Consider the following 21,208-nt stretch of genomic DNA (forward strand, 5'->3'; position numbering starts at 1 on the left):
TCATGGTGACTCCATTTATTTTGATTATCTCTATGAAGTGTGCCATTTGGATCTGATTTGAATGCACCATCAATCCTAGTTACCAGGTCATTTTTTCAACTAATCACAGATGATTGCAATTTTTTAGTTACATCTATTCAGTTTGCCCCCTTTTTTCATTGTGACATTGGGACTTGTATTTGGATGCTACATCTCATCCAGTTACCAGATTCACTGGTTTCAATTACTGTTGTTTGTTACTATTGAGTCACAGATTGAAACGCATACTTATTTTATGTCATTCTATGTGTGTGTATCCATTTGTATCATTTATTGAACTGCAGTTCATTTATTTATAATAAATTTTATGTTACATTTATTAGATATGTGTTATATGTATTAACATCAGCGCAGACACCTTTTTCCATTTTTGCATAAATACAGTATATAAGGGGCATTACTGTGGCTTAATGTATAAGGGGCTTTACTGTTGCAGAATGTGTTGTAAGGCACATTATTGTAGCATAATGTGTTATAAGGGTCATTAATGTGTGGCATAGTGTGTTATAAGGGGCATTACTGTATCACAATACCACACACCCTTTTCGCACTCCCCAGGTGACAAAAATCCTAGTTTCAGCCCTGACCAGGACCATCGGTTTTAACAACATCAGCTGCAACTGAAATCATTGGATCGTTATCATCGGCTATTGCTATTAATCCCTATTGTTTTTGTCCATGGTTCTGGGGGCTTGCCCTCAGTATCTTCAGAGAGTTCTAGATAGAGTCCTTGGGAGACCCTACCAGGGGGCCGTGACATGCACACCAGACGCAGCAAGATCCATATCTCCTTGCGGGGTTCCCTGGTGAAAACCGCTGGTATGTTTAGACTCTGTGCCCCTGATTAGGGTATTAGCCAACTCCTTGTGCCTGTCTAGTTCTCAGTTCCTCGAGTCCAGTCTACCAGTGCTATCTCCTGAGTCCAGTCTACCTGTGCTTACTCCTGAGTCCTGTCAGTCTGTGCTATCTCCTGAGTACAGTCTCCTTGTGTTCCTCCTCCATAGTCCTGGTCATCTCCAGACTTCAGATCCCAAGTTCCACCACTGAGCCACCAGCATCATGGTCAGGAACACAAAACACCACAGTGACACCCCAAAGTGCAGCACTTATCGGGTATTATTTTTCACCACTGCACAAGCAGTGAAAAAAAAATTCCGGATAGCTAGGTGGTTACTGGGTACAGCAACCCTTTTAATGCACAAATCCGTGAACTTTTTTGTGTATTGACACCGGTTAACATATCAATTTAACAGGCGTAAAAGTATCGGGTGAAATATAGAGCCTAATAGAATAGCCTCTGATGATAAAACCCAAGGCTACCTCCTTTTTTCATCCGTAAAAACTTATTGGGTGTAATTGAATTCCACCCTTAGGGACCCTCTTAAATGAGCAGTGGGCACTCATGCTTAATGGTACTCGTGAGCAGGGTCGACCAGTGGGCCAAATAAGGGCGCCACCCATTGAGGGCGATCCCCTCCCAACCATCCCGATTTCAGCAGGACAGTCCCGCTTTTCGGGCACTACCCCGCTGATCCACCCACAGGCCGAAGTGTCCCGTCGGTGGTCGCGAGGTTGGGCACCTTTACCGCCACAGCTGTGCAGCGGTGCCGGCCCTGTAGAAGAGGAATGGATGCCATGCACATGCACGCGGCATCCATTCAGTGCAGGGAGAGAGCTGGTGGCAGCCCAGTTATTGAGAGTGCTGGGCTCGCCCCCCAGCCTGACGTTAAATGGGAGGCGCGCCATATGGGCACACCAACAAATAGCTTCATTTAAGGGTCGTGGCCTATTGTAATTAGGCCATACTCCTTTGTGGGGCGTCAGAGCCCCTATCTGCAAAAGGCACGGCTCCTCCTGGAGCCGGCCCTGCTCGTGATGTTACTGCCTGTGTTCATTACCAACAGATATATTTTTTTATTGTCACAGAATGTATTATACCCAACTAGGGGTAAATTACTAACAATCGAGTTTGGTCAAGTTAGCATTCTCTGAAGAATTTGGCCATTTTTTTCCACTCGCAAATTTGCCAATATCAAACTCGGGAGAGAAATCTCCTTTGCTACAGGAAAAGTCTGGAGAGATAGCAAACTCTCTTCACTTCACCATCAGCCAAACTCGAGTAACTTTTCACTAGTGAAAATAGGATACGGGAATTTACCAAGATGAGAGTTTCAAAACACTCAAGAGAACGGACAAAACTTGTGTCCAAATTCGTGAAATCAATTCACCTGCCTGTGAGCTGCAAGTTCTGCAGAAACATACACAGATCAGTGTGATCCATATATGTTTCTGCCTGTAAATTGCCAAAAAAAAGTTAAATGTTAAAAAACAAATTACGTAGGGGCCTCCCCAAAGAGCATAACAAGCCCTGGGTTGCTCAGCCAGTCCTGGTTCCTAAAAATATGGGGTAAAAAAATAATAGGGTTACCCTGTATTTTAGGAACCAGCACTGGGCTGCTGAGCCTGTCCTTGTTTTAAAAATAGAAGGAAAAAACTGCGTAGGGGTTCACCTATTTTTAAAACCAGCACCGGACTCAAATCCGGCCGGGGTGTAATGCCACAGTCAGGGGACCATATCACCCGGCCAAAGCATTATCATCCCAAGCCGGTCAGCCCAAGGGTAGGTGGGGAGTCCCCCAATAAAGGGCCCCCCCTCTCCCGACCATCCCAGGCTTAGTTTCTCCCTTGAGGAATTGTTTGTCCTAACATACAAATATATTTTTAAGTTGCTACCTTTAGCCAAGGTTATTATAGCACGGACATGGCTGGGGATTGATCTGTCTGACTACAATATTTGGGTCTCACTGATTAACGATACTGTCAGTCACAGATACCTGTATACACTTAGAGGACCTTGCCAAATTCCATAAATGGTGGTCTCCATTGTACACATCTCATTATGGTCAGAGGGGCGGAGCCCTTCAATCACTTGGAAAAGTGACATTTTATGGGGTCTGTCAGGAATCTATAATTCTTTGTTGGTCCTCTATTTTGTTGTGATATCTGTTATAAAGCGTTGCACATTTGTATATGCTGCTAATCTACCATGCCTATAGTGTGTTCTCTTTAGCGATATGCAGTCAGGTGAGGCAGAGCCTTTCCAGTAATACTTAGCAGGGGCATATTTATAATGGGTGCAGGGTGTGCAGTGCACACGGACCCCTGGGTCCAGGGGTGTCCGCACTGCACACCTTGCACCCATATTATACTTACCTCTCCGGAGTCCCATGTCGGCGCCGGTGACAGCGCTGTAAAAACGCCTGGAAAATGGACGCCTCAGCCATTTCCCGGTGACCTGCGCATACACTATAGACTCCTGCACCTTTGTATGATGCCCACACGAACCCTAGGGTTCATATATGTATCTGTATATCTGGCTCTGATACTAGCCAGTGCCTCCCCAGTCATTTACCTCACCGCACGTCACTGGTTCTTTTGTATATTTCTACGGTGATTTCATGCATTGTACACTTTGTGCCTGACTGAACTAATATTATGTTGTATGGTCTGTACTTGTTGTTTTGTTTCTTTCCTTTATTGAACATTAATAAAATACACTTTATTTAAAAAAAAGACACAATATGGCCACATGTATGCTACTGGATAGATCTGAAATGTATATGGCTGTTTTTACTTGTGTACTACTTTGTATTCCTGCTCATTAATGACTGCCAGACCAACAGACATTTTATCTGGCAGCCTGCCAGCCTTCAGTTGTCCGCAGTATACACTGTGAGATATCTCACAGTGTATTAGCGCCGATATCTGCGCTCCACCCCAGGGGGAGGAGACATTTCCCTGTTCCTTCCAAGGGAAGGAACACAGGAAATGTCTGGCTGTCGGCTGGGCATGCACTGCTGGATGAGGCCGACATTTTAACTCACAAATATCGCATCGGACGGGCATGCTGGACAATCCGGCATGCCCAACTGAGCGATATTTAACCCTCGGTCGCACGCACACATGCTACAATTATCAGGGCATCCACGGATTTCAGGCGGATCGCTCCGATAATTGTAGAGTGTATGGCCAGCATTAATGAGATGCCCACAAAATAGGAAATGCTGCAATTTTAAAAATGCAGAGTGCTGGGTGGTTCGGTGAAATGACCTGCAGCTGCCTGTGCCAATTTTCATGTGTTCAGTTCTACCCTCATGATTTGTTCAGCTGTCTGTCCACTTAGATAACATACTATATTGAAAATGTGCAATAAGGTGTTTGGCATGGCTTTTGGGTGGCAGGTAACTGACGGAGAATCACAAGTAACATACTTTTATTTAGAGCTGAGCGGTTCGGTTCTACTTCTCGGTTCCTTTTGCTAAATTAGCGCAAGTTCAGATCTATTTTATTGACTATCCAAAACTTGTGAGAGCCGGATACCAATAATATGCTGATTTTCAGATCCGTATATAACCGAGTAGAACCGCTCATTTCTTCTCTTATATAATTGAAATGGCTTTTTTCCTCCTGGATTGCAGATTTGAACGGAGAATTGAATAACTCTCATATACGGCAGAAAAGAGGAATCTTGGACCTAGCTGGAGTTATTGGATGCGGCACTGGAAGATCTGCTCTCCTGTATGTTGGATATGGATGCTATTGTGGACTAGGAGGAAAAGGAAAACCAGTAGACAGTGTAGACAGGTAACTCATTTTATTAGATACTTAACCTAATATAAACCTTCAATCACCTGAGGGGTGTTCCGTGCATACACCATATAATTAAACAGTCAAAATGAACAGTAATAAAATAAAGATTCGGAGACATGGGTTTGGCAGAATAAAATTTGTTAGCTATTTATTTAAGACATATTAAGAGTATTCAAAATAAATACGTTTAAATAAACTAAAGTGTGGTGGCAAAGAAAGAAAGAACAACCATAATCTGCCCACTCCAAAAATGTACTACACAACTAACATCAACATTAACATCTACCAACAATAGGTATCCACTCACCTCTCTAACATGACTACACATCTGGTAGGGTGAAGACATCATGGTGGGCCAGCGAACCAAGAGCTCAATGAAAGTAAGAGCATCCAAGACCATAACATTAATTAACCCAACCAAATTTGCACTTGAATCGGCTACTTGCCGTTCTTTCCCACCTTAACAATAGCTAACGACAAAACCACAATCAAAACAACAAAATTTGGGGAGGGAGGGTGGGAAGACAGGAACAAAGAGGCTTAGTATCAGCCCACAAAGCCTCACATGCCACATAAACGCACACCCCTAACCATCATAGGACAAAACCAATCACATGGTGTCCCACAAGACAGCCCCCAGACTCAAGGTTTAATCCAGTCCGCTCTCATTCAGGCGCTCGGTTTCTCTTATTTGCCAAGAGCATCAATATGTAAACATTTTATTAGAAAAACTAGGCCTTCCTCCAGCCACCTAAATGTCCAGTGAATGGGGCAGTTTGTGGGTGCCCGACAGATGGGACAAGTTGTGCGGACATTCAACATTCCTTAATCTACGGTGTACTGGGAATACCTCGTAGAAGGCCTTACCACCTACAATAGACAGCGCAGTGGCTTACCACAGGTGCTTATTGATCGTAACCAGCGGTGTCTGGCCAGAATTGTCCGTGGTAACAGACAAGCGACACTGGCTCAAATCACATTCACAATCAATGCAGGAGGCACCATATGCATATCCAGCAGGTCAGTGCAGCGTTCTTTAGCTTCCATGGGATATGGGAGCAGAAGACCCACCAGAGTGCCTCTGTTAACACTACGACACCGCACACAGGACCTGATTCAGACCTGCTCACTAGCAAGCGGCCCGCTCGTTACAGATGATGTTCGCTAATGTACTCATGCGTGTAGTTTGCAGTGCGCATGGAATCAATGCCTTGCCGATTTGCACTTCGCCGGGCTATAGGGGGTCCTATACGATACTAGGCATCTATCCCATGACCTTTGGCATTTCAGTCTATATATCATGTATATTCACTGCAACATAGCCTCAAGACCTTTACCCCTCTACTTGTATCCCCACTTCCTTCTGTCCAGTTCATGATCTCCTTTCCCCACAGAACTAGTCTATGATTAAAGAATAAACCTCCACATTTAAGTAAATCTCATAATGCATTATTAGCCTCTACAGTATATTAATTGCCCCCCATCAAACACACATTACAAATAATAGCTTCACATTTAATAGAGACTTTATATTAAACTAGCTGAAGTACCCAGTGATGCCTGAGCTTAAATCTTCAAGTTATTAAGTTAGGCATCCCAGACTAATTGCCACCCCTCTGTGAAGAGTTCATCCAAATCCATCCAGTGGAAGGCCCAGTGCAGGCTCCCTGGGTCAACATTTTGCCCAGTGTAGACCAACGGGAGGTTCGACCGGGACCTAATCTTCAAGTTAAGTTAGGAATCCGAGACCAATTGCCTACATCCCAGACCAATTACCGCCCCTCTGTGAAGATTTCATCCAAATCTATCCAGTGGAAAGCCTAGAACAGGTTCCCCAGGTCACAGTTCTGTCCAGCAACAGGAGGTCCGACTGGAAGGGGTGTCTGAATGCATAAGCACAAACAAACAAACATACCAATTAATTTTATATATAAGATTAATAGCACCCACCTTACATTACATTACATGGATAGCCTCCACCAACTCCCACATTTCATAACGTGCCATTGAAGTCTATGGTGGGAACCGCTACATTGTATCCTATGATGGGAACCACTCATTCATGCGGAGGAAGTTTGTGTTAACACAAACCCTTCCTCCTTTCCGCTTTGGTTCAGGTATAGTTTTTCTTGTTTTTAACCTACATGCCTACTTGAAATACTTGTTTTTGCCTACTTAGAATAAAGAGGACATGATCTAAGCTAGGAATAGGTGAGTATGACATTTTTTTTTACAGGTCTCGAGGATGCTACAGGACATGTGGACGTGAATGGCTACAGGGATTATAGGTGAGTATGTGTGAGTGTGTAAATGCGAGTGTGCATGCATGTTTTAATAAAATTATACTTTCACTGTGTGTCTTGTGGTTATTTTAATATTTATTTTGCAGGTGAACTAGAGGTGCCAGCAAGCCCTTAATGCCCCGCATGCTGGCACTTGTGATTCTCCAAGTACCAGCATGCGGGGGTGGCTTGCTGGGACCTCTAGTTCTTCCATAAAACACAATATTAATCATTCTATTTTTCATACACAATCAACCTGGCACCCACTGCCCAGACAAGATAGCCCTGGGCTATCATCCCAGGCCGGGGTGCCCTGGAGAGGGGGTACCGCTTTATTGGGGGGTTTCCACCAACCCAGGGAACCCTGGCCTGGGCTAACTAGCGGTCAAGTGTCAATGCTTTGGCCACGGAACCCGGTGAAAGGGTACCCCGGGCTGTGGCATTACACTCCCGCTAGAAAGAGTTCGGTGCTGGTTGCAGAGAATACGGGGGACCTACTCATTTTGTCCCCCATATTTCCACAATCAGGACCGGATCACTAAGCCTGGTGCTGGTTCTTAAAATACAGGGGAACCCTACACATTTTTCCCCAGTATTTTAAGAACCAGGATAGGCACAATAGAGCCCAGGGCTTGTTATGCTTTTAGGATGGAACCCTACTTTGTTTTTTTTACATTTTATTTGTTACTATTTTTTTACACACAGAAGCCTTCACAGATCTCACTGTCCGAGTTTTCATAGGCGTAAACACACAAACAATGTAATAGCCTCGAACTCACGAGTTGCGATTCTGTGTCATACAAAAACTCAGACCCTATTACATCTCGCCCTTGGAGAGAGATAAAGTGACCAGAGATAAACTACTAACCAATCAGCTCCTAATTTTTATTTTTGAAACACCGCCTATAAAGTGACAGTCCGGAGCTGATTGGTTGATACTTTATCTCCATCCACTTTATCTTTCTCCAAGGCTTAGGGCCTGATTCAGCAAGGATCACTGATGCGATCACGGGCAGGGGCAGAACTATGGGAGACAATGGAGGCGCCTGCCGCCGGGCTCCAGCTCTGAAGGGGCACCTCCTCCATTGTCCACAACATATTCACCCGACTTAGGGCTGTAACTATGTACTCGGAGTGTACCGTCACGGCTGCTAAATACATGGCACCCCTTCCCGGCACCTGAGAAACCAACATACACTAGTGGAGAGCTCCATGTTAGACCATCAGCTGCTGCCTTCATCTATCTATAGCCTGTCTACATGAATTGCTACATTACAGCGTCAATGGGGGTGGGGGGAGGGCACCAAATTATAACTTGCGTCAGGGATGAACTTACGCCACTGATCACGGCTGCAATCGCGCACGCAGTTTTGCTGCGAAAGTATGCTAATAATTGCAATCGCAAAGACCTCGCACGACCACATGCAGACACCCACGTTCCCTCTCGCACATCTGTAATGCCTTGCAATCCAGCCAAAACATCGAAGTACATCGGAGCCACTCGCACATTTAAGGCAGGTCTGACCCTACCACTATATTGCTTACTTTCCTGCATGCAATGAGAGCTCAGGCTGCGTATGGCATCACAGTGGCTAATTTATGCACACCCCTGCAACGTCAAATGCACTGGCACGCCTGCGTTTCTCCAAGCACCCCCCCCCCTGTCACCCCCCCAAACGGTGCTTCCTGTCAATCACTCTGCAATGGGTCTGCGTAGTCAGTGATCGCAGTCCCGATCGCAGCAAAGCATTCGCATACGCGCACTGTGATGCATGGGCAGTACACAACAATAGCCCAACTGCGTACGCTTCAGGCCCTTAGTACATAGACCCCTAAATATTGACTTTCATCTGATCGGATTGACAGCAGTGATGTCTTAAAAAGAAAGTTTCTTGCAAGGCGCCAACACTTGTCATGAACTAGCACGTGCTTCAGCCTGCATGACCAGGCTGTGACTAAGGGTTAATCATAAAAAACCACCTGGTCTGTCTAAAAATTATTATAAATATTATATCACACGCTCACAATTTATTCTCCATTTCAACCACCACCAGATATATTTCAAGAGCTTAACTCAGGAGCCCTGGTCACTATCTGCTTTATAGCGCAACATTTAAACTTTAAATCACAGGTTCTCAAACTTGGTCCTTCGGACCCCAAACAGTGCATATATTTCAGAACTCCTTACAGAATCACAAGTTAAATAATTAGTTCCACCTGTGGATCTTTTAAAATGTGTTAGTGAGTAATTAATACACCTGCCACCTGCTGGGTGACCTGCAAAATGTGACCTGTGTGGGGTCCTGAGGACTGAGTTTGAGAACCACTGCTTTAAATCAATCCCGATAATCCCTACACAAATAATAACCCATATTACGGTTATGTAGCATTTATACTAGCCGGACTGGCTGGCACATGGATTTGACAAGACCGCAGAATCATATTGTTATTATATGGAGTTTAACATGAGAAAATACTCACAATACCTAAAATATGCAAAACGATATAACAATATCACATACAGTAATAATGTGCAAAATTAGTATATTTCAAATAAATATCTTGGCTGTTTTGGGGTAAAATGAACACAATTTCTGTGTAGGACAGTACATTTTAAAACCAAAGAAGCCCCCTCTCCTCCCCCCACATACAGTACAAGCTATATCACTTCAAGCAGGGCTGTGTTAATGCAAATGAGCTTTTACAACCTTTTTAAAATCAGCATCTAAATCAGCATCTAAAGTTTCCCATACATCTGTGACTGATTGCTGCAATTCCCCGTTCTGCTGATGGCAGAGTCGGGTAAACGGGGTTATTCAACATGATGAAAAATCTCAATTCCCCGATTCTGACCCAAAAAATGGTTATAATCTGTGAGTTGGGGATTTTTAACATTACATTTCACCGTTCTGCTGACGGATTGTCGATCATCGATGGCTGCTGATCCGCGGATCGGGTCAGATTGGCAGAACAAGGAACCGGGGCCGTAGATGTACGGGCGCCTTAGTCAGAGATTACCTAGCAATTACCAAACCACAGAAGCTCAGGTACTCAGGGCTGGTACCGCCCATTGGAGATTACAACTCTGTTTTCAGAGCCAATAGGGGTCTTGTGCTTAAAAGTGGCATAAAGAAGCACAATAAAAAAAAAAGGTTGAGTCTCCCATATCCAAAATGCTTGGGACCAGGGGTATTTTGGATAACGGAATATTCCGTATTTTGGAATATTTGCATATCATAATGAAATAACTTGGGAATGGGGCCCCAATATACACACAGAATGCATGTATGTGTTATATACACCTTATACACACAGCCTGCAGGTAATTTTATACAATATTTTCAATAATTTTGTGGATCAAGCAAAATTTGTGTACAGAAATGAAATTCATTTATGTTTCATATACACCTTATACACACAGCCTGAAGGTAATTTTATACAATATTTTTAATAATTTGTGCCTTAGACAAAGTTTGTGTACATTGCACCATCAAAAATCAAAGGTTTCATTATCTCAGTCATGCCAAAATAATTCCGTATTTCGGAATATTTGGATATGGGAGACTCAACCTGTACTCCAGCCTGTGCATGGTATGTTCACAATCTCATTAACACCCATGAATATTTACCTGCCCAAAAAGACGGATAGCTTCATGCACATATAAAAAAATGTAAAATTTCTAAGAAAGTGTGCAACTGTTAGGTCAAGTATACACTAGAACAATATTGTCACGATTTTTAAAAAATGGAACCTCAAATCGTGTATATTGTGTAGTGTGTATGCACAATTGCGTGCTTCTGTGCATTGTATACAACATTCTCTGGTTGGTTGTGCTGCACGGTCAATCAAAAGATATTGTGAGCGATGTGGTGCACATTGTGTAGTGTGTACGGCTAACCGGACGACCAGGCGATATGTTGTTCCGATTTGGCCTCTGAAGATGCCACCTCTTGCCACTCCCAACCAGATGGTTGTTCTAGTGTGTACAGGAGCAACAATAAATTGTATACGATCAAACAACACCTTATATCATTCCGGCGCTTCAAGGATTGTACAGAGTGTATGCTCAGTATCGTTTGTTCTGGGCTCAAGGGAAATTGGGTCAACCATCATGCCAATTGCCTGTCGTTCTGATGTGTACCTGACCTACACACATTGAATATAGCACAAATTCTTAGCTGGTCAACAGCACAATTTTGGAAGAGCAGTTGATATTGGCTATTGAAAAGGGGATCCACTGCCAGGAGCGATGACAGACGCGCTGAGTCGGGGGAAGAGGGCGTGGTCTAAGTGCAGCCATACCCACTTGGGATACAAAAAATAGTGTGCTGGGCTGCTGTGAGGTAAGGGGGGGCGGGTAGTGCCGGGCCCCTCCAGCAGGCCCAGGCCTGGGTAATTAGTACCCACTCCCTCCCCCCCTCTCAGCGCCCCTGTCCTCTTTTCATGCATAAACAGGGGTGGATCAGGGAATGGTTTAGATAGACTATGGGCAGGGCTTGGTGCGTCATGTTCACACAACAGAAGGTGGATCAATGCATGGTTTAGACAGATAAGGGACAGGTTTGGTAGGTCATACACACAGAAATGGGGGTGGGGGTGGATCAGGGTTTGTGTTAAGCAAATTAAGGGCATGGCTTAGTGGGTCAGGCATGTGGCTAAGGTCCGTGTTCATTGCTGAATGTCAATGAACATTCAGTGACATCAATTTTGTTGCAGTGACACCAATAACCCATTTCTCACACATAATACTTTCTATTTGTACAAGGTGCTGTAAAATACATGACTGCTGCTATGGAGATGCAGAATATGCTGGTTGTAATACAAAGACCGATGGATACAACTGGAGTTGTAGCAATCGCTTTATAAAATGTAGTAAGTACATCGACCAGTCAGTCATTTGATACAACATTCACAAAAATGATAGTTAATTTATTTAATGTACTTAATTATAAAGTCAACACTGCACCGTTATATGTGAAAACATAACTGAAATTAAAAATGAAGGTAGACAGGGTTATTGTTGTTTTGGCAAGTAATGCACTTACTGTATTTGTCCATTGCATTAATCTACAGTCAGACATTTGCAGAATTTCATTCTGCCAAAGGCTCCATCCCCTGGAGTCGGTTATCAGCCACATTACCTAGAAACCTTTACGTTTTAGTATAAGAAGTAAAGGGGTCACCTAATGAAGTTTTGTAAAGCACATAGTATAAGGTTCAGTGTTCACTGGGCTGCCCGTTGCAGCAATTAAAACTCTATTCCTCAAAAATAAATGAGTAATTATACCCCAAGTCATTTTATTTCTGTTTGAAACTCAAACACATCTGTTTGTGAGCTGTTTATAGAACATACGATGTCCGGTCTGTTGTGTCATTTTCAGGGCATTGCAAAGGAAACTGCTCACAGTAATTACAGGTAATTTTGCTGTGAAACATGTAGTTTTCTGCACCATGTGGTTGTACTAAGATATCCCAATGCTCCATGTTTCCATCCGTTATTTATTATTTTTACTTGACATACTCAAAATATGTAGAACAAAGTATATATACTGTATATAGATCAAGATGTTTAACTGTGTTAGTGTTTGTAACATACTGTTCCCAACCCTTTATAGCTGGTAAGAATATAATTTATTTAACATTTTGTTTTTTAGTTATTTTCACCTAATTGTGAATTTTGGATGTTTTGAAACAGTAATAAAATACACACAGGTGTTTTTACACTTGGTCCAAATGCTGTGTGTCGCACTTTCTGGAGCAGAGAGCGCACCCTTTTTGTAGCCATTCAACTTTTCCATTGCAGCTGAAGAAATCAGTTTACAAACAGCGGTTAGCACTATCACTGAAAACATTTGACGTAAATGAGCAAATAATAAAATGAATGCCAAAAGCTTAGAATACATTACATTCAGAGTATACTGTAATACCGATACATAACTGCTGTCTAAAGTCTTTATAAACATCTTATAAACTATTTATTACCACTTATTTATATAGTGCACACATATTCTACAGGGCTCTAGAATATTTGATCATTCACACAGTCCCTGCCCCAGTGGTGCTTGCAGTCTACTTTCCCTACCACATTATTATTATTATTATCATTTATTTATATGGCTCCACAAGTGTTCCGCAGCGCCTTACAAAGTACATAACCAAAAAAGTGACTAAAACTACAACAGAGCATAAGCAACCAAGTGTTTGGTGCCCTAGTGGAGAGTAAGAAGTAGATGAAAATAAAGTAAGGAGAAGCACAAGAGTGTAGAGGGCCCTGCTCGCAAGAGCTAACATTCTAAAGGGGAGGTGCAGACAGTGTGACACAGATGGGGTAGACAGGGAGGAGGGAGCATGGAGTAGCAAGTTAGGATGAGAGCTGGAGGGCTTTGATGTAGTGGGTCTTGAGAGCCAATTTGAATGCATTGTAGAGAGGTGGAGAGTCTGATGGGGAGAGGGAGAGAGTTCCAAAGGTGGTGAGCAGCACGGGCAAAATCTTGGAGGCGGGAGTGGGAGGAAGTAATCAGTTGGCATGAGAGGCGGTGTGCATTTGTTAAATGAAGAGGGCGGGTAGGAGCAGGGCCGGATTAAGGTCTGTGGGGGCCCCTGGGCAACAAACATGTGGGGGCCCCTATTAAATGTGACAAACTGGGGGTATGCGCAATGGGGACCTTATGCAGAGCCCCCCAGTAGTGTCAGTGCCCACAGTGGTAGTTCCCCATATGCAGTGCACCCAGTAGTAGTGCCCCTTATGCAGTGTCCCCTATGCAATACTCCCATTAGTAGTGCCCCCTGTAGTAATGCCCTCTGTATAAATGCCCCCAGTAGTAATAACCCTGTAGTTGTGCCCCAAATAGTAATGCCCCCCAGTAGTAATTGGGCGTGTGCCCAATAGTAATGCCCTAGTAGTAATGCCCCCTGTATAAATCCCCCAGTAGAAATACCCATGTAGTTGTGCCCCCAATAGTAATGCCCCCAGTAGTCATTCCCCCTTTAGTAGAGCTCTCTGTAGAAATGCCCCCAGTAGTAATGCCCCTCTATTAGTGCCCCAATACTAATGCTCCCTCTCTAGTAGAGCCCCCAATAGAGATGCCCCCTGATTAATGCCCCCAGCAGTAATGCTTCCCCCTGAGTAATGTTCCCAGTAGTAATTCCCCCCCCAGTAATGCCCCCAGTAGTAATGCCTCCCCTCTCCCCGAGTAATGCCCCAGTAGTAATGCTCCCCCCTGAATAATGCCCCCAGTAGTAATGCCTCCCCCCTCCCCGAGTAATACCCCAGTAGTAATGCTCCCCCCTGAATAATGCCCCCAGTAGTAATGCCTCCCCCCTCCCCAAGTAATGCCCCAGTAGTAATGCTCCCCCCTGAATAATGCTCCCAGTAGTAATGCATCCCTCCTCCCCGAGTAATGCCCCAGTAGTAATGCTCCCCCCTGAATAATGCCCCCCACCAGTACTGCCCCCAGTAGTAATGCCTCCCCCCTCCCCGGGTAATGCCCCAGGTATAATGCTCCCCCCGAGTAATGTCCCCTTTAGTAATGCCCCCCGCCAGTAATGCCCCCAGTAGGCCGCTTGCACTAAAAAAAATAAAATAAATAAAGCTCCTACTTACCTGAACCTTAGCAGTCCGCTCGGCTGCTCCTCCACACTATGGCAGAGACGTCATGACGTCTTTGCCATAATGCTCTGCGTGAGCCGGAAGCTGGAGCTCATGTGAGCTCAAGCCTCCGGCTGCCGCTGTGGGGAGGGAGCCGGGCGCCCGCTGTTTACAGCGGGCGCCTGGTAAAAGGAGCCTCCCTGCGGCACCGTGGTTAGGTTGGCCGGAGGAGGCAGAACTGGTTCCGCCTCCTCCGGTCCACTTTAACTCCAATGGGTGTGGGGGCCCTTAACGTGTGGGGGCCCAGGGACGATCGCCCCTGTCACCTCCCCCGTTAATCCGGCCCTGTGTAGAAGAGTGAAGCGAGGTCGCAGATGTAAGTGGGAGAGGAATGTGTGAGGGCTTTGTAAGCGAGTGTGAGAACCTTGAATTGGGTTCTGAAGGGGAAGGGGAGCCAGTGGAGGGCTTGTAGGAGAGGGGAGGCAGATGTACAGTGCTTGGAGAGAAAGATGAGTCGAGCGACAGCATTGAGGACAGGACTGGAGAGGAGAGAGATGGGAGTTGGGTAGGCCAGAAAGGAGGAGGTTACAGTAGTCCAATCTGGAGATGACCAGTGAGTTTATTAGGGTCTTAGTAGCATCCTGGGTGAGAAAGGGTTGGATCCTGGTAATATTTTTGTGATGGAAATGACAGGACTGTGAGAGGTTCTGGATATGTGGGCTGAAGGAGAGGGAGGAGTCCAGGATAACTCCAAGACAGCGCACTTTGGGGCTAGAGGAGATAGTTGTGCCATCAATTGATAGAGAAATAGTGGGAAGTGAGGTTATGTGGGAGGGTGGGAGCATGATTATCTCAGTCTTAAACATATTAAGTTTAAAAAATAGCTGGGACATCCAGGAAGATATAGCAGAGAGACAGTTGGAGATACGAGTGAGGAGAGAGGGGGAGAGGTCAGGGGAGGAAAGGTAGATCTGAGTATCATCAGCATAGAGATGAAAATGGAGGTCAAAAAAGCTGATGAGTTCACCTAGAGGGGACGTATAGAGGGAGAAAAGGAGTGGTCCAAGAACAGAACCTTGGGGAAGACCTACTATAAGAGGATGAGGTGGGGGAGGAGTCATGAGAGGAGACAGAGAAGGATCGGTCAGAGAGATAGGAGGACAGCCAGGAGAGGGCAGTGTCATGTAGACCAAGGGAGAGAAGGATTTGCAGCAGGTGAAGTTGGTCAACGGTGTCGAAAGCAGAAGAGAGGTCAAGGAGAATGAGCAGAGAGTAGTGGCCTTTGGATTTGGCAGCAAGGAGGTCATTGCTGACTTTTGTGAGGGCAGTTTCAGTGGAGTGAAGAGAAGCCAGACTGAAAAGGGTCAAGGAGGGAGTTGAAGGAAAGAAAGGTGGTAAGGCGGTTGTAAACAATACGCTCAAGGAGTTTGGAGGCAAAAGGGAGGAGAGAGATGGGCCGGTAGTTGGCGAGAGTGTTAGGATCAAGGGTTTTTAAGAATGGGGGAGACAAGGGCATGTTTGAATGCAGAAGGGACAGTGCCAGATGAGAGGGTGAGATTGAGGAGGTGGGCAAGATGGGAACAGGCACAAGGAGAGAGGTAGTGGAGGAGACGTGAAGGCATAGGGTCAAGAGGGGAGGTGGAAGGGGGGGAGGTGGAAGGGAGGAGGACTGAATGAGGGCCATGACTTCCTTTCCAGATACAGGGGAGAAAGATGTCAGAGTAGGTAAAATGGAAGGGGAGAGATGATCCGGGAAAGGAGGAGGTGTAGTGCTGGTGGACTGGTGGGATATGATGTCATGACGTATGGAGTCAATTTTAGATGTAAAATAGGTAGCAAAGTCAAGGGCAGAGAGCAAGGAGGGAAGGAGAGGAGGGGTGGGCAGAGGAGTGAGTTCAAGGTGGTGAAGAGACGCTGGGGATTTGAGGATTGGGAGGAGATGAGGTGCTTGAAATATGATTGTTTATAGAGGGAAAGGGCAGCACTGTAGGATGAGAGCATTAATTTGAAATGGAGAAAATCTGCCTTAGAGCGTGATCTTCTCCACTGTTGCTTGGTGGTTTGTGAACACTTTTGCAGGTATCTGGTGCATCTGGAATGCCAGGGTTGAAGTGTGGATCTGCAAGGGTGAGTAGTGATTACCGGAGCAGAAGTAAGGGAGGCATTGTATAGGGAAGCGTCTTCTTCAGGAGAGAAAGGATAGGGGAGAGAAGTGAGTTAAGCAGGGAAGAAAGAAAAACTGTGTCGATAGCCTCAATGTTACGCTTCCTAGCTATTATCCATAATGCAACATCCTCATGAACCCAAAATAGCAGGACAATATGGAATAGTCTGCTATAACTGTTTTATCTTATTTGGTATCTAAGAGGAGGTCTGTAGTAGATTTTATGGTCTGAATTAAACCAATTAATAAACCAATATCTACAACAGGCCTGAGTCAGAGATGGACGCAAAGCCGATATTTACACAGATTGAGCGGTTGTTAGCCATAGTGTATGCATGTGAGTCGCACTGTGCACGCGCAGCGATTGATTGATTTGCAATTACACTCGCACAGAGGAGTCACTCGCAAAGTGAGTGACAGGTAGTCAGCGTTTGGGGGGAGGTAATGGGGGGTGGTTAGAAAAACACAGGCGTATCTGACCATTGCGATGGCATTAGCATACATCTCTGACTCAGGCCCAAAGTGCAAAAATGTCTCTATTTGTGGCATGTCAAAGCCTTATACTCCTACAGTGGAAATGCAAATAGAAACATGGGGCCTGATTCAGAGGTGCGCACAATTCGAATGCAATGCCGATGTTTACGCAGTGGAGTGTTTATTTGAAACTGTGCATGAGCAAATAGTCCTGAAAACCCCTACGATGCATGTGTCACACAGTGTACACACAAAGGTGCTGCTGCGATTGGGACAGACAGTATCAGATATGGGGCAGCAAAGTGATGGGAGTTCCTGGCTGGTGCCTGGGAGGGAAACACAATAAAGGCCCGTATCATGGGCGTGTTATGGGAGTGTCGGGGGCGTAGAAAAAAAAAAAGCATTAAATTTACCCTGGGGGAAACTTGTGGGCTTATCAGTAATTGAATACTTCCGGCCACTTACCCCGAGATCCAAAGCTGCAGGGTAAAGCTGCAAGATAACTGAATATATATATCCCAATAAATTAAAACAGCATTAAAATGTATCTAAAATTAAAATGTTGTGTGTGTGTGTATATGTTGTGTGTGTATATTACTACCAACAGTAAATATCTTAATGACTGTTCTTTAAACATAATTTTTATATATATATATATATATATTTTATCGATACCTATTTAAAACCTCTGTACGATCCTGCCTATACCTTCTAAATCCTGCCTATACCTTCTAGAATTGTCGCAATTTAGCGTAATGAGTCGCACTGTAAATAAATGCCTTCAGACTTTGAATGTGTTTCCAAAGCACAAAAAGTTATTATTCAACATAAAAACAGATGGTTACACACTGTGAACTAAAGACAATTAGCGCTACTAAATCATGCAGACTCAAGGTACAGTTGTTACATACGCACGCACTCTGGGCCCAGATACCGGCATCAGCAAGAAGACTCAAGACTGGGATCAGAGAGCGCACATATATACTCTTTCAGGGATTGAGAATACAATAGACACATTTGGCATGATTCCATTGGTTCTTCTTAAAGGTGTCTTGGTTACAGGATCAATTATTGGACAATTTCAAATGGACACAACGGCCTCCAACCGCCCTTTGTATCCTTTTTCCCGCTGCATGCAAATCTAAGCTGCTAACATTACAGAGTACATTTTAATGTTTTAACTCTCTATAGTCCATAGTTTGCAGACGTCTGTTCCGATCTTCTCACCGATGGTACCGGAAATCTGTGGAGACACAGTGGATCAGTACAACACCAGACACGGTCTGCTTACCATATACTAAACCTTAGATATTAAATAACCTTTATTACACAACATTAATAAGCACTGGATAAACCTTGAATATTACACTTTAATACTAGGGAACGTTTCATGTAAGTGTGCAGTGTGTAAATGTTGGGGAATTGGGAAAAGACGCAAGTTAGCGTTGTGCGACTATGTGTTTTTGTAGAGTACATTATGGAGCGTGTCTTGCAGGGATACTTAGTTTATATATTTTAGCGACTGTCTGTATTTATGTGGTAAGGACTTTTAACTTCTTTCTATTGCGTGGGAATCGCACGACGCTAGATAGCATCGCCGTATGTAGTTATAGTGGCGAGTTTCACTAAAATGGCGCTGGGCGGCCAGTTGCAAAATGGCGTCTTGTTGCAGATTGAAAAGGTAAAGTCTTATGCTTATCTTTGATAGGGTATTCAAGCCCAAGTTCATAGAGGTACTGCAAGCACCGGCAGCCATAGTCCTGACCAGGCGGACATTAATTTCATGTATTCGCAGATCCGGATCGACTGTCAGTAGAGATATAAACCCAGCGTTCATCATCTCTCTATCCACTCAGTGGCGCCGGTACCTGAATTGCGGCCCGACGGCTTCACAACGCCCTATGCTGTCTGGCGCTCTACGCACTTGCGTAGTTGGTGTAACGGATGGGCCGGCCTTGAGTGTGTGTGTTGGGTGCCCGGGTGGCTGCTGCCTATAGTGTGTGTTGGGTTTAGAGTGACCTGGGGTGGAACCGTGTATGTCATGCACCTGGTGGACTGCCCCTGTGCTGCAAAAGAGTCCTTATCTGTAATGTCTCAGGAGTCACTGTACTAATTCCCTTATCCTTGGAATTCTGATACTGTAGGTACCTGTGAATGCATTAACTTGACAAAACTGTGAAAAACTGTGTAAAACAATAAAAAAAAATCCCTGCTTATGTCTGGAAGGGGTCAACCCGGGAATTTCCTGGGTCTCAGGTGTAGTGTGAAAGGAGGTCTCGACAAAAAACCCAGATTTTGCAGAGGAGAAAAACCCGAGTCTGAGCAGGGTAATTCCCAGGTCATATGTCTGAAAGGGGTACAAGTGGTATTTGCCTGTGAAATCTACAGTAATCTTCTATTTACATATATGTGATGATACATATAAAAGACACAGTTGTTGTCAGCGCTTAACCTCACTATTGAGAATCTGTATATAGCTAGCAAAATGGAAGTATGAGGTACTAGTTCATATTTGGATCGAAATATGAAATATGTTCTGCTTTCATTTTGCTACATACAGATTCACAATTGTGAGGATAAGCACTGACAACATTATGTACAGTATGCTTACTTACAAAGCACTTATATTGCCATTAGAGATGTGCGCTGACCCCCGTGTTGTGGTTTTGGATCCAGATTCATCTTCGGATTTTGGATCCGTAATAACAGCTAATGAGATGTAATTTTGACCTGTATACATGCAATCCAAAAGCAGAGTTCAGTTTTAAAATCCGAGTTCCCAACCATGGGAAGATCTGAACCGGGACTCTGTTCCCCAAAGTGATTCTGAACTCGAACTAGGTTCGACTCGGAACCCCTAAATTCAATTGTAGTTGATTCTCTGCGAACTGAACCCCCACATCTCCAATTTCCATACAGTTGGTCACCTAGACATTATGGGATATACCGAGCATAGTCTTCATTCTTTTTCGATTTTATGTGATGGTGCTGCATGTTGAGTAAAAAGAAATAATACATTGCTGAATACAATGTAAGAAAGTGCTTTGTTTTAGCTAAAGATGGCTTTAACACCTTTTCTAAGAAATGTGTTTTGTTTTTCAGATTACACAAAGGACTGGTGTCAAAGAAAGTTATGCCGCTGTGACAAAGAATTAGCATTATGCCTCAGGAAAGCACGTTATAATGCCAAGTATGCGCTCTATCCCAATTTCTTATGTGGGCAGAGTCAGTCCTGCCGATATTACTGGGAGTAATGTATGGCTGATGTCCCTGGAAAACCTCCAAACGGGTTCATCTCTAGCACAACAAGTCTCTGCCACTATGCAGTTCTACAGCTGGGTTTATATAGAAGTATATACATTATATATCTACCATAAGCACTTACAGTAAAAAGAACTATAAGTACTTTCTCCTGACCGTTTAATGGTGAGGTATGATATTGGGCATTCTAGAAAGCTTTATTTTAATAACTAAGTGCTTCAAACAGTTTTATGGCAATTTTAGCTTGCATGGAGTGGCATCAGGTGTATTGTACGTGGGAACTAATCCTATCTTTGGCTATATATATATATATATATATATATATATATATATATATATATATATATAATATATTTAAAAAAAAAACCACTTGATAAGTTATGAGTTCATTTCCTACAAGATCGTTGTGTACAGTGCATTATCTCATTTGTCAACAATCAGAAACAATTGGTTTGAACTTTTTTTGGCTGGTCTTTTATACTCAAAGTGAAACATCTAATAATTAACAAAATAAAACTTTAATTTCAATGATATTTACAATAAGCTTCAGATTTATATATGGCCTAAAACTAGTAATTCTGAATTAATTCAAACAGATGCTTCTTTGCTATGTGTATAGAAAAACATTCCATCTCCTTCAACAGGCAATCTGGAAAACCTGTTGTTTTTTTACATCAAACATTTCACGTGTCCTACTGGAAGCCCTATGCAGCACACTGAAATGGTGCCTACTGATCTTCTTACGGCGT

The 21,208-nt window shown here is 44.0% G+C and overlaps 1 protein-coding gene across 1 annotated transcript in view; it reads left to right on the forward strand.

The window, feature by feature from the left end:
* Window positions 1-20,462, forward strand: part of LOC148534590 (phospholipase A2-like) — a 46,506-nt gene extending 26,044 nt beyond the window's left edge. Inside the window, exons 2-4 of the mRNA XM_088466929.1 lie at window positions 4,518-4,683; window positions 11,738-11,844; window positions 20,301-20,462. Of these exons, the coding sequence (XP_088323055.1) occupies window positions 4,518-4,683; window positions 11,738-11,844; window positions 20,301-20,452 (425 nt within the window). The 3' untranslated portion in view covers window positions 20,453-20,462. The remainder of the gene's footprint in view (window positions 1-4,517; window positions 4,684-11,737; window positions 11,845-20,300) is intronic.
* Window positions 20,463-21,208: the final 746 nt, after the last annotated feature.

The sequence above is a fragment of the Taudactylus pleione genome, unplaced genomic scaffold (genome assembly GCF_031769625.1).
Source record: "Taudactylus pleione unplaced genomic scaffold, aTauple2 ptg000066l, whole genome shotgun sequence".
Lineage (NCBI taxonomy): Eukaryota > Metazoa > Chordata > Amphibia > Anura > Myobatrachidae > Taudactylus > Taudactylus pleione.